Source organism: Artibeus jamaicensis, unplaced genomic scaffold, assembly GCF_021234435.1.
Source record: "Artibeus jamaicensis isolate MK-2021 breed Jamaican fruit bat unplaced genomic scaffold, CSHL_Jam_final scaffold_1019, whole genome shotgun sequence".
NCBI classification, from domain to species: domain Eukaryota; kingdom Metazoa; phylum Chordata; class Mammalia; order Chiroptera; family Phyllostomidae; genus Artibeus; species Artibeus jamaicensis.
In genome coordinates, this window is record NW_026522025.1 from 31049354 (window position 1) to 31063359 (window position 14006).

The following is a 14006-nucleotide window of genomic DNA, read 5'->3' on the forward strand; positions in this document are numbered from 1 at the left end:
GGGCTGCTCACTAGGTCCAATCCTGGGTTTGGAACCCGTGCGACTGGATTCCGCGCCCGCTCCCGGGTCGTTCAAGTTCTCCTTTGTAACTCCTCAACCCGCCGCCGCCGGTTTTGCCTCTTACCGGCCGGGCCGGAGAATTTGCTGTTTGCGGACTTCCGAAAAGTCGCGCGTCTGGGTTCCGCGCCCGCGCCCGGGTCGCACGAGTTCTCCTTTGTAACTCCTCAACCCGCCGCCGCCGGTTTTGCCTCTTACCGGCCGGGCCGGAGAATTTGTTGTTTGCGGACTTCCGAAAAGTTCAGTTTTCCGTGTTCTGGTTGTGTTTTCTGATGCTAATATTTAGTTGTCCTTAAACTTGGTTGTGAGAGGAGGCAGGCACATCCACCTTAATCCTCCATCTTGGCGGAAGTCAAGATAACTGTATCTTGAGGCTGACTTATCCAGAAATGAAAGGATCTACTTTACCCCAATGTGGGTCCACCTCAGGATAAAAGCTACTCCAGTAAGGATTTCTGACATTATTATTGTCTTAAAGTGATGTCATCACTACTCAAAATTAAATAAGATGGTAATTTTTATGTCAAAAATTCCTGGACCTAGGTTGTAACCATTTGCTTCCTCTTCTTTCATGGTATTTGCATACATTACACTGAGTTCATGTAAACACCTCAAATAGGAAAATCCAAAGGAAAGGTTTCTACACAGATAAGGGAAAGTCAAAGTCCTTCTCATGCTACTCAGTCTGGCTCAGGTTTACTATTGGTACAGTATTGTAGGTATTCCTTAATGTTAACACCATTCATCTTTTACTTTATTAACCTATCATTCCCCTCCCCCCCCACCTTTGGAGATAAAGATAAACCCAAGGCTCAACTTTGGTCCTCACTGGGTTCCTAAAGAAGGAAGGCTGTATAATAAGAGAAAGTAAAGGACCTAAGGAAAATGAAGCCTGAAGTTAAATCATTTGACCTTTCAGTGCATTTCTTTGGCCTTTTTCTTGGTTCAGGTTCACCCTCTTTGACTCTGTTAAAATAAACCATATGATCTACTGGCACTTTCCTCTGTTCTGGCCTCCACATACCCTGACTTCTTCTTATACAACTGCAAGAAATGGTTCTCCCAACCACTATACCCGGGGCACGTCATACATTTCTGCCACACTCCCAGAAAACCCTGGTCTGCTAGGACAAATGGAGATCTCTATCTCCTTTGCCTCTTCATGAATTTATAATATGTATTTCCAGGTTAAAAATCAATGCTATTTCCCTGGATTGTGTGGCTTAGTAGACTGAGGGCCAGCCTGTGAACCCAAAGGTCACAGGTTTGATTCCCAGTCAGGGCACTCCATCCCAGTAAGGGGGTATGTAAGAGGCAACTGATCAATGTAGCTCTTGCATGTCAATGTTTCTCTCCTCTTTCTCCTTTTTTCCTCTTTCTAAAAATAAATAAATAAAATAAATGGATGGTATCTGGGTCCAAGCAGTCTGTCCTATAGCATAAACTTTAAAATACCCAGTGTCCTACATTTACCCTTTATCACATACGATTTCAGTTTCCTTGAATTTTGGGAGAAGAAAATATTTTGCCAAAGATTCAAGTTCAACTGGCTTAGTAAGTTAAGACACTTCTTCATTGGACACAGTCCAATTTCCCTTGATTTACTATGGAAAGAAATACAACAAACCTTTCCTTTTAGGTTAATGAAGGAAATAAAAATAGAAATAAAACAAACAAAAATACCCAAAAGAGCTTTTGTTCTTAGAAATTGTACCAAAATGATATAGGTTACTTTCCCTAACTTTGGTAAAGAAGTTTAATTATATGGCTGATTAGAAGTAAATAAGGTGAATATGCTGAAGTTGATACCAAAAATAGATTATTTGTATTTAATTCTATAAAAGCAAGCTGGTGCTTCAAATACATACGTATTAACTTAAAAAAATAAAATAAATAATCCCACCAATATAGCCATTAAATCAGTAGCCTGTGGCTATTATTTGTAATTATTCAGGGTCAGATAAGTGCACACAAAGGAAATGATGAGGCAAGCAGTTTTACTCTCCTACAAGCATTTAAGAATAAGAACTTCCTGAACTGAGATGGATAGCACTACACCGTCTCCCTTCCATTCCTTCTGGAGCCATTTGTATATTGTCCCCACACCAGCAGCCTCTGACAAGGACTTGGCAAATGCTCAGGAAGGTGCCGAAGTGCTAGAATGGTTGGACATGTTGCCAGGTTGTCAGGAGAAGACTGGGAAAGTATGTTAGTTCCATGGCCTAGGGAAGTGGAGATGAGACAGCTATCCAAAAGCCATTTCACTTTTCATAAAAACCTTCAGACAATGTTCTTTTAGCAGACTTACGAGACTGAAGCCATAATATACTCATCAATTATGCACCATGGTGTGAAAAATGAGTAACACTTACATAACTAAGTAGATAAAATATGGTGCAAAGCAAGAAAGGAACTAAATTTGGAAGAGGAAATGTAGATAATAAAAGAAGAAAACATTAATGATTGGCCAAAGGTAAATTCTAAGGGAGTAATGCAAATTATTTTGTTTAAACATGAATTATATAGAATTCACTTCAGGATTTTGTTAAACATAAGTGATTACCGAGTTCAGAAATAATTGATTTTGGTTAACTCTGGATAACTATCTTTGCAGAAACCACAGAATTTCCTATTCTTCTCTTATTTGGGACCCCCAATCTTTTAGGGGAAGAAGTGAAGTTAAACAATGAACTGCAAGTAAACATATTGAACTAGTGAGTCTAAGGAAAGGATTATGTGATAGAAAACTTGAATTCTTCAATCAATGAACCATACACAAAGATATAAAGCTAGGAGCATTTGAGATATGTTGGTAAGAGAAGTGGTCAAGATTTCATGTTTAGATCCATTCTTAGTTATAAAATCTTAATAATCTTATGTGTAGACCTTTTCTAAGAATCTATTTATCTATAGTAGTAGTAGTTATTAAAGCATGCACTTACCATGTGCAAAATGAGTTAACTTAATCTCTCATGACAATATTATCACCCTCATGTTAGGCATGAGAAAACTAAGGCAAGTGAAGTTATATAATTTACTGAACAACTAACTGGTAGCAGGAAGAGCTGGGATTCAAATGCAGCTCTGCTTTCATAGCTTGGACCCTCAAACCTCTAAGCCGTACCAGCAGATTGAATTGTAGACAAGACCAACCAGATCTAGTTTGAACCGGATATATTAGTTTTGTTAATTAAACAATAGGAATGGGAAAAGCATTAGGAGCCTTAAAAGATAGGTATTTTGCAAGTCAGTACGCTGACACACACTGGCACTTCAGCAGACTCTGCAGGGACTCTCAGAGACCATTCGGTGTGGTCTACATTCCATTTAAGAAGGAACAGAGCCCAGTGATGCTGAGGACTTGATCGAATCCTCCTGTTTGTCAGAACCTGACTCCCTTCACATCTGTATGCAGTGTTTCTTCCACTGCAATATATGCAATAATCAGTTGGTCACAAGGATTTCTGTATTTCCAGGAACAGCTTGAACACTGGAACTCTGTTGCAGAGAATATTTATTGAAATAAGTTAAAATGCAACTTTCGGTTGCACATGATTTATTTAAAAATATTCCAAGCAGGGTGATTTTTCAACCGAATTCATCTTATAATGGTGATTATTGTAAAATTTTAATTTAAAAGTGATTTTTTAAAGCCTAGGCTTTATTTATAGTCAGATAATTTGTATAACTAGCTACTTAAGCTAATCAAGTTACTTAATTATATTACAGAATTATAAAATATTTTAAAAAATTGTGTGGGAGCAATTTTACCTTACTAAATTTTGTTGCATATTTTCAACCTTCATTAAAATTTGGACCCCAGTCTGAGAGCGAATGTAGGCTTTCAACCTGAAATAAAAATGTCACATTGAAAAAGCAGAATTGATGTTTAATATATGTCAAAATAGCATCCATAGAGGATCATTTATGAGTAAAAATTTATGAGTTAAAATTTACCTATACAAGCATAGAGAAAGGTTTAAAGATATATTCTAATGAAGGATCTGAATTAAAAAAATTACCTCTCTTCTCCATGTATAATTAACTTAAATTAAAAAATAATTATTTCAGTAAATTAATCTTGCTATTTCATTTTATTTTAAAATGTATTCTACTCAGTGGCACATATTTTGTTTTACTGCCAAATATATGACCAATAGTAAAATGGATTATCGGTAATTGGAATGAAACTCAATTATTATACCTACCCCGAGACACTGTTCAATCTGTGACACGGATCTCATTCAGTTTGGACACTACCTTTTATCAAGAGTAGATGATAAGACTTAACTCAAACTAAATTAGTCATTTTAGAACCCACACAGTATAAGTTTTAAACACCAGGTTACTCTGGAACCAAACCCAGCATTCATATCCCAAGCAGGTACCATGTGGTAAGAAGAAAGTCAACTGGGTTCCTGCCCAGGAACACTACTGATTTATACTCCAATAACAGTTCCTTTTTAAAGCACTACCTGCGTGCTACATCCTGTACTAGGAACTTTATATATGCTATTCTTTAAGCTTCCTAACAACTATATCTAGTAGATTATTATCTATCTCATTTTATTAATGGAAAAAACTGAGGCCCAGAAGTTAAGTAACTTGCTCCTGATCACACAGCTCATAAGGGAAAGAGCTAGCTACTCTAACCTAGACATTCATTACTGACTCTTTCCACTGGCCTATGTTAATTATTTCTGTCCATGCTGTGTTTCTGGACAGGAGACAGAGTATACCTTTCTTAATTTTATGAAGACTTGGCTGAAACAAGATTTCCTGTCTGTAACAGTTACTTGGAAACTCCTAATTTTCAGTTTTTGGTTCAACTTGAAAGGCAGTTCAGTTTCAGGGTTAAGAGTGTAGACACTGACTCCAGACTGCTGGGGTTTACATCCCAGCTTCCCTGCCTATTAGCTACACAAAGTCACTTAACCTCTTTATGGCTCAGTATCCCCCTCTGTGAAATGGGTGTAATACCAGCAATCTACTTGAATGGGCTAATGTGAGGATTACATGAATCAATACATTATTATCTGCTTCAAAGAGTATCTGGGACACAGCGGACTAAGTACGAACTTCTGTTAATTACTATCCAAACACGTTATCTCTGACTGAGAAAGCCTTGAGTAAAAACCAAGGAAATGGGACAGAAAGTAAATGGCATTAACACATCACATTCTAATAGTCATAACTTTCCATAATAAATGTGCACATTACAAATACCTCCACATTTTAAATAATTTCAGAAAGTGACAAGATTTTAAAAACATACCTTTGACGAATTACAGGATCAGATTTTTCTGGGTCGATGTACGATCTTAAAATTTCATTAATAGTTTTATTATCTGGTACCCTTCCCAACAAAGAAGAAAACAAAACCAAAACTTATTATAATTTTCTACTGAAGGTATTAACTTAGAATCACTAAATCTTGTGGTTTTTTGTTTAAGTAACTGAACACAGACCTTTTATTTTAATCTTGGCAAAATATAATGGCTTGTTAAGCAAAAATTACTTAGAAAAACAGCTCAAAAAGACTTCTTGGACCCATTTAACAAAGTCTTTAAAAATATTATTTTGAGAGGCTCCCCATAAATTAATTATAAAAATATGAAGCCTCTTTTAACACACACCTGTGCTCAAAGATGAAAAGAAAGAAGTCAGGATGAATTACATTTGAAAGTTGCAAAAATAAAAAATCTGAAAAAAGGTTTCAGATGATACTGATTGCAGTGCATGTGCAAGTTTATTCATTCTAAATCATAAGGCCAGGTTAAAAACTTGATACTGCCTTCCCTGGAAACAAAGTATTTTAGGTTTCCCAACTTTCCTATATGTATGCACATTATTTTAAACTATAAAGCTGTAGAAACAAAATTAAGACACTGTTTTGAATTAGTAACTATCCCCAAACATTTATACATATTCATATGTACTAATATGCTACAGAGCCCTATCTGTAAAACTTAAGTCCTTTCCTCATCTCTAGTTTGGTGTGCACCTCTCAGTAAGAAAGTATTCCATTCAAATCTATATGACAATGACAAAGAGAGGATTTATTCATCATGTGGATATATGTTAAGTATATTACTTAAAAATCAACTTCAAAATTTTCATAACCCAGTGAATCAAATAGTATACAACCATTAAAACTTTTAAATGATACCTGGAAATGTTCATATACTAATGGAAAAGCATTAAAAGTTTTATATAAATTAATTCCAATTATGAGTACACATATGTACATATCTAAAAAATGTATTTTCTGTGGGAAACACACTACTAATAGTAGTACTCTCTTGGCATAGTAGTATTTTGGCTCATTTTCCACTTCCTAAATATGCACCCAGCTTAAGAAACAGTTTTCAGCTTTTTCCGTTCTCCCAGCATTTCTCTCCTTAATGTGTGCTCCCTGTGCTGAAGCAAACATCATTTGCCTTAAAGTTCTACGACCTCTCAGGGTATTCCCCAAAACCACATTTTTTTTTCATGTTACAGAGAGCTATACTACATGCATTCCTCTTTCACATGCTTTTCTCCCTCAACATTACTTCTAAGATTCATCCATATTGATATGGTAGTTGTATGTTATTCATTTTCAATGGTATTTAGCATTTCATTATATCCCTACAACACAACTCAGTTACCCCTCCTACTACTAATACATAGTTACTGACATCACCTTTAAGTTAACGACTCATTTTAAATACAGAGACATAATAAAAACAAGTAAGTTCTTAACAGACGGTGGCAATACTATACCTTTTTTCTATATACACGGCTTGACTCTGAGGAAACTGAAGCTTCACATGCCAACAAAACTGCTGCTTTCTAAGAGAGAAAGTAATCATGAGGATCAAAGTAGAAAATAAAATCAAACTTCCTAAATTTTTGTTTTCATATAAAAATTCTAAAAGAATTCTTAGATTTTAACATACATTTTCTACTCGGAGCTATAATCTCCTTTCCAGGACTTTAGAGGCCGTGTTTTTTAAACAACATACTTGCATGAATTTTTAAAGAGAAAAACAATTAATGAAGCAGTTCTGAATTCCAAGGACTCGACATTCCTGAATTAGAAGGCAATTTCTCATAGTCCAGGGGCATTTGAGATCAGTGTGCTACTACTTGAAGTTTACAAGTGAATTTCCTCATGACTAAAAAACAATGAGCTGATGTCTTTGCTTGACTATTCTGGAAATTAGGTGAATGAAGTATTGTCCAGTTGAGGCCAGCTGGCTGTAAGAGACACTTATGAGCCATGAGTACGTGCATTCAGTGGCAAAACAGTAGACAACAAGGTGGTTGCTAAGCAGAATGCACTCCAAGCTAGAGTCCCTTTGCTTTCAAGTCCAAACTTTGATACATACAAGATCAGCAATCGTAATTTACCAGGTGTCTGATTTTAGGAAAAGAACCATATGTTCTATTTAATATATCTAAATTTGGTGACACTAGACATCATTCTTTTTTTAAAAAATACTTAATGCTCAAACATTTGAGTTCATCACAGAAATTTAAATATCTTCACTGCACCATGGGCTTACATATATTGTCCTTAGAAATTTCTAACGACACACTTGCAAGTTAATGGCCATAGCATGTCCAAGCAATGGTCAGCATCTCCTACAAATCTGTGCCTCAGCAACATGGCCCCCAAATCTAATTTTCATTTAATACAATCTGGTAGAGTATCTCCCACGAAACATTTATATGATTTAGTCAAGCTTTTATTAGAAGACAATGACCATAAAATCAGGTGCAAATCCTTCTATTAGGGTAAGTTATCACAGATCTGTTTATGGAAAGTTTAACAACGAGACGGGTTTTGGCACTAGCGAGAGAAGAATATGCTTGACTATGCATTTGTCAAAGGTGCCATACATCATACAAGAAACAAGCACATTTAATATTTAGTTTGAAAGGTCAAAGTTGTATAGTGCCTTTTACTAATTTAAAGATCAGATGTCTAAAATCTCAGAGGCAAAAGCCTTTATATAAAATTCTGAATGCAAATACAACAGTTACTGGTTTCAAGAAAATAATTCTTCCAAAAGAAAAGAGCTTGGGATATTTGTTTTCTGTGAAACTGGCATAGTACAGTATCACCATCAAGAGGCTGAAAGATATCACATTTCTCTCTTCATAAGAATAAACTGATTTTTTAATCTTAATGCACAACAATTTCTTTGTGAACATATTTGCCTTTCCATGTTAAGTTATGGGGGAAAATTATTAACTTATCATCTATAGAATTGTATATCACACTCAATCACCCCAATCACTGCTTAAGTAATTTTAAGAACCATTTCACCTTTCTTAAGATTCAGTAGACCCTAAATACCTTCAGAAAGTCCTCGACATTCCAGAAACAAGAGAGAAAACCCTTGGAAGTCACTTTATTTGCTGTAGTTAACTACTTGTGGTTACAAGGAAGTCATTTGTTACTATTTTATTATATCTACACAGCTAAATTATGACTATTATAAAAATCTTTATTTGGCCTTAGTTCAAACATGAACAAATCTGAAAAGTACGCTTACTTTTAAAACATGTGATCTTGCAATATTCTGAAAACAACAAAAAAGGGATAATATAAAAAATGATGTACTCATACACAAATTTAACCAATTTGCATACTGCCATATTTGTTTGAAATTTTTTCTTCTAAGAAATAAAAGGCTATTGATAGGTTAATGAGCCTTTGTACTGTTCTTTGATCCAGTTCCCTTCCTGTCATCAGAGGCAACTACTATCTTGAGGTTGGGCATGTATTCTCGCTATACTCATATGGTTATATAGTATGTATATATCTATCTACCTATAAACAGTATAGTATTATGTATGATACTAACATTATTTCAATGTTTTACTCTAAATATTCTATTCTATGCCTTGTTTCCATTTACATTATGCTTTAGAGGTTTATTCACTGTTATATAGTATTCCATTATGTGAAGAATGTCAAATCTCTAGACATTATGAATGCTTCCAATTTTTACCATTTGTTCTTACATATTAAATCATAGTTCACAAAAAAAAATAAAAGCATATCCCTAGTGATGGGGCTATCATTTACCTCTACTTGTAATACAGACTGGAAGTCAACTTTATGCAAAAACTGCCTGTACTTTTTCAGTCTATAGTAGTATAAGAGGCATTTAAAAATAGTAATTCAGACAGAACTCAGTGGGGGGTGGGGTAGTATTCAGAGTAAAAGACTTAAGTAAATAAGTAGTTAAAGAGCATTGGTTATATAAAGTATTCCTAAAATGAGTGAGTTAATTATCTCTAACCTAGTTTCCAATTTTTTTTGGTGTTCCTAAAATTGATACAGTCCTGAGATGGCCAATCAAATCTCTTCCTAAGTCTAAAAGAATTAAGTTTATTTCCCACATTTCATAATTACATACTATATGTGATACATGTTCCACTTAAAAAATACACACCAAAATCCCAAAAACATTACTTGTGAAGGGATCTGTGAGTAATGATATATTTTGCTTATTTTTACGTCTTCTAAAAGAACATACTTTGTAAAGAAAAAAAATTGAAGTCATAGCTTCAACGAGTACCTTTATGCATATGTAAAATTCCTGTGTATTTGGGGTTATTTTCTAAAGATAGATTCCAAAAGGTAGAATCATTAGGTTAGAGCAGGGTCTGACAACCTCAGCAGTGCTGACATTTTGGACCAGATAATTCTATATATGGAGGTGGGCAGGACACACTGTTCTGTGCCTTGCAAGATGTTTAGCAGCATCCCAGGTCTCTCTATGCATGAGATGCCACTGCCAATATCCATCCCCCAGTTGTGACAAATAAAAATACTCCTATGCAAGTGTCCTCTGGGAGGCAATATCATCACTGTTTGAGAACCACTGAGATAGAAGTTTAAACATTTACTATTACTCCTAACGCATTAGGATCACTCTTTCCTAAATTCAGCAAAATGTCTACCACTAAGAAAATGTCACCATGTCCTTGCCATATTTATCAACATTCTAAGAATAAAATACTGTATCCAGAATATTCTAGGTAACTTAGGAACCCCAAGGTTCTATGCTTAGAGTTTGATAATGGATCGGTGATGTAAGGAGACAATTATTGAAGCTAGTGTTCCCTTCTGGGCAATCTGACAAAGAAACGCAAACACTGACCTGTTCCCTGACTCACATGAAACTGAAGTAACTAGTCATGCATAACAAAGCTCTCCTCCTCCTCAAATGTCAACACCACCCCCCATGGTAGCATCACCCCAAAGGGGGTGCAAACTGGTTCTTGGGAGGGTAAAAATAATCTCAGATACTATGGTTTGTGACTCTCCAAAAGGCCACAGTACACAAACAGATATACACAGTATATCTGTGGTAAGAAAATATCATGGAGGTCAAAGAGGGTAAATATCTAAAAAGACCCTTTGGGGGACAATAATGAAAAAAGGTTGGGAAATACTAAGATGATACATGTATTAAAGGAGGAAAAGAGATATTATTTTATACATACCTGGTTTTAGTGAGTTAATACAGGATATTCATTTAACAACTAACTCCTGCTTACTAGAAACTGCTAAGGATCATTCTATGCCATGGTTTCAAGACAGTGATACGTGGATGAAGACACAAGTTTGGGGGTTAGTTTTATATCCATATACTCAATTATTCTTCTGACTTTTGACTTCAAATTACTAATTTTCCTCTGGAGTGCTACCATCAGTCCAAGGAAGAAGATGCAAATCAAAAGTCATCAGATTCTTTTAAATGGCACTTGATACAATAAGATATTTAAACTTACTTATAACCAAAGTAATGCAAATAGAAATGAAATAGTTTCAGCTACCAGATTTACAAAGATGTTAAAATCAGAGAAGCTAGGGAAGGGAGGTAAAATGGATACCCTTCATCATCAACAGGAGTATAAACTAGTGCAAGTTTCTGGTGGTTCAATGTCATAAAAACTATAAACACGCACTTATAATGAAAAAAATTTATCATAACAATTTTATTCCCAGGAATTTATCCCCCCAAATAATTGGAGAAATAATGACATATATACAACGTGTCCACTGCACTACTTCTTATAACAGAAAAAAATTAGAAAAATTCTAAATGTATACCATCACAAAACTGATTAAATAAATCAGGGTAGATTTACATACTGATTAAGAAAAACTATATGCACTCAGAAAAAAAAGCATTGTAAATGATGGTATTTCAATTGAAAAATATACATTCATACATGTATTTACAGGCATAAAGATATGCCCCAGACTTTTAACTATAGGACTTAATAAAAGGAGTTAATTCTTACTTTTTATGTCCACGTTAGATAAATCAATCTTCGACATAATGTAATGATTTGCTATTTTTTAATAATCATCAAAGTCAAAGATGTTTTCATGTGAAAGTACAGAATGTAGTCACAGAAAGGACAAGAATAATTTTAACATTCTTTTTAAACTTAAAAAACATTTCATTATTTAAAGTTTTAAGATGTTTCTTTTTTTCACCTGAGACTCACCAAAACTAGTGTTACTTATACTTACTTATCTAATCATTCTAACAGCTCAAAAAAAAACAACTTGCTACAACTAAGAATTACATATGGAGGCTGAATTCTAAGTAGTATTTCTAATACGAAGTTTAAATGTGTTTCAATATTTTCATTCTTAAAAAAAAAACGAACAAGAGCCAGCAATTTTCATATGTTCCTCCGCTGACTAAGCAACATTTACTCAACACCTGTGGGCACTCGCTAGGTGTGAGTGACCGAGGGGAGACTGAGGGGACGAGCCCACGCAGCTTTCTGCTCAGGGCAGTGAGTCACCCACTAACCCTGCACGGCTGCATTGCTCCTTCCCTGTCACTGTGAGAGGGGCACACAGCTGTCCCGTGAACACACCCTGTTCCTTATTGACACTGTACACAGGACGATCACTCAATATACTCTAATGCCCAGAGAGAAAGGACAGGGCAGAGTTAAGTGGATTCTGTGTTTGAGTCCCATTCTTCACAATGATTTATTATTTGATATGATCTCGAGCGAGAGACACATTTCCGCTGGGTCTCAGGTTTCTCGCCATAAAATGGGGATAACAACAGTATTTATATCGTAAAATGAAATGTGTAAATATCTGTCAGGAGCTCAGAACACAGCAGTCAAAAATGTTACTGATATTATTACCATTGTTTAAATTCTACATTCAATTCACTGTCTTAATGACCATTAAAAGAGGAATATCGCAGGACCTTTAACTGAGGATATTCCGTCATGAGTTTATAACCAAGCTCTTCTTACACTGAAGTCAGTGTTTAGAGGCTGAAGATGAAACTCGGTATGTGGGTTAATACCAGAATGTAAAGTACTGAATGTTCTGCTAAACGGTATGTATTTTATTCTGTGGTCAATGCACCAACAACAAAGGTTTTTAAAGAAGAGTGAAACAAGGGCTGAAAGGGAGACTCCTTGTCCTGCTACTTAACTCTCCTAATAAGTGTTTCTATAGTATATTCGGGACCGTAACTTTTCAGCCACTGTTTGTAGTTATTAAGGGAAGTATTTCTCACCAACTTTTGAAAAAGCACACTGACATATTATGTCAGTTCAATGCGAACATACCTGAAATTTCTACTTCTGATGTTTAATTACTGGTGACTCCATGAGGTAAGTAAGCTGAAGCTACTAGACATTCCACATGTCTGATCTCAAAAATACTATGCCATAATTAAATTTAAAAAGTTACTGTAGTTATAAAAACTACAGTAGATCTTTTTACTAAAGAGTACTAGCAAGCAGCAACAATTAAGTGCTTTTTATATGTCAGACATTACTGTAAATACATTTATGAATTCATTTAATCCTTGTAACTCTAAGAGACAAATGCCATCTTCTTATTTTACAGATAAGAACGTTAAGGTGGAACACTAAGAAGAAATTCACTCCTCCAAGATCATTATTCAGCTGAAAGGTAGCAGTATAATCTAGTATATACTATTACAAACTTTTCAGAACTGAAAATTCAATAACCAACCAGGTCTATTTCTGTGTTGCAAATTCAAAAGCATCTCATTCATATTTTATCAGATATTTGGTCCATACTTAAAAAAATCTTTGAAAAAGTTAGAGTGGATATTTTGATTGTCTACTTGGCCATCCTATACCACCAACCTCCTTCCTAATCCATCACCATACTTCCATGGCTCAGGACTGGGCAGGTGGCTGAGGTGGTTCAATCATAATAAATTTTAGGTTTCTTGTTCACTAATGCTGGGACAGAGGCACTCCTGTATACCTTCTGTAACCCAAACTACCACGAGCATTCTATAACCATGAGGATTCAACTGATCCCATAGAGGACACAAAGGAGCATCAGCAATAAACTGGGTTTCTGATGATACATACTCGAGTCATAGTCTCTATTAACCCTGAGGTCTGTCCTACCTCTGGACATTCAACTATGAGAGCCAGTAACACACCCTCCGTTTTATAGCTCAGACCAATCTGAATTGGGTATTTTATTTCATGCAACAGAAAGCATCATAACTAGTACAAGGCATTAAAGTATTCTCTTTCTAGATTTCATCTTTCAGTTCTAAGCAATAGAAAAGGAAGATAATCTATAAGTTGTCAAATGTTGTAAAATTTAGAAGCAGCAAATTATAACTGAAGGAATTTCAGGAAAAAATTGTTTTGTTCCACTATTGGTTGTAAAATCTATTTTAATTCAAAGCAGAAAGAATACCAAATTTTTGAAATCCTCAAAGGAAAAAACAAGTGTACAAACTAATCTGTGTCAGGGGTGCCCAACCTTCCAGCATATCTGGGCCACGCTGGGAGGAGAAGAGTGTCCTGGGCTGCACACTAAACACACAAACGCTGGCGAGCAAACTGATGAGCAAAAAAAAGTCTGTGCACAATTTTCGTGATGTCCACCACCACAGATAAAC

General features: G+C 35.3%; 1 protein-coding gene across 2 annotated transcripts in view; it reads right to left on the minus strand.

The window, feature by feature from the left end:
• The window catches only part of ZNHIT6 (zinc finger HIT-type containing 6), a 62278-nt gene that overhangs the window by 22238 nt on the left and 26034 nt on the right, over positions 1-14006 (minus strand). The window contains exons 6-8 of one of the 2 annotated variants that reach the window (XM_037136533.2): positions 6823-6891; positions 5333-5413; positions 3829-3906 (exon numbers count right to left, since the gene is read on the minus strand). In XM_037136533.2, coding sequence (XP_036992428.2) covers positions 3829-3906; positions 5333-5413; positions 6823-6891 — 228 coding nt within the window. The remainder of the gene's footprint in view (positions 1-3828; positions 3907-5332; positions 5414-6822; positions 6892-14006) is intronic. The other variant, XM_037136534.2, reaches the window with a different exon arrangement.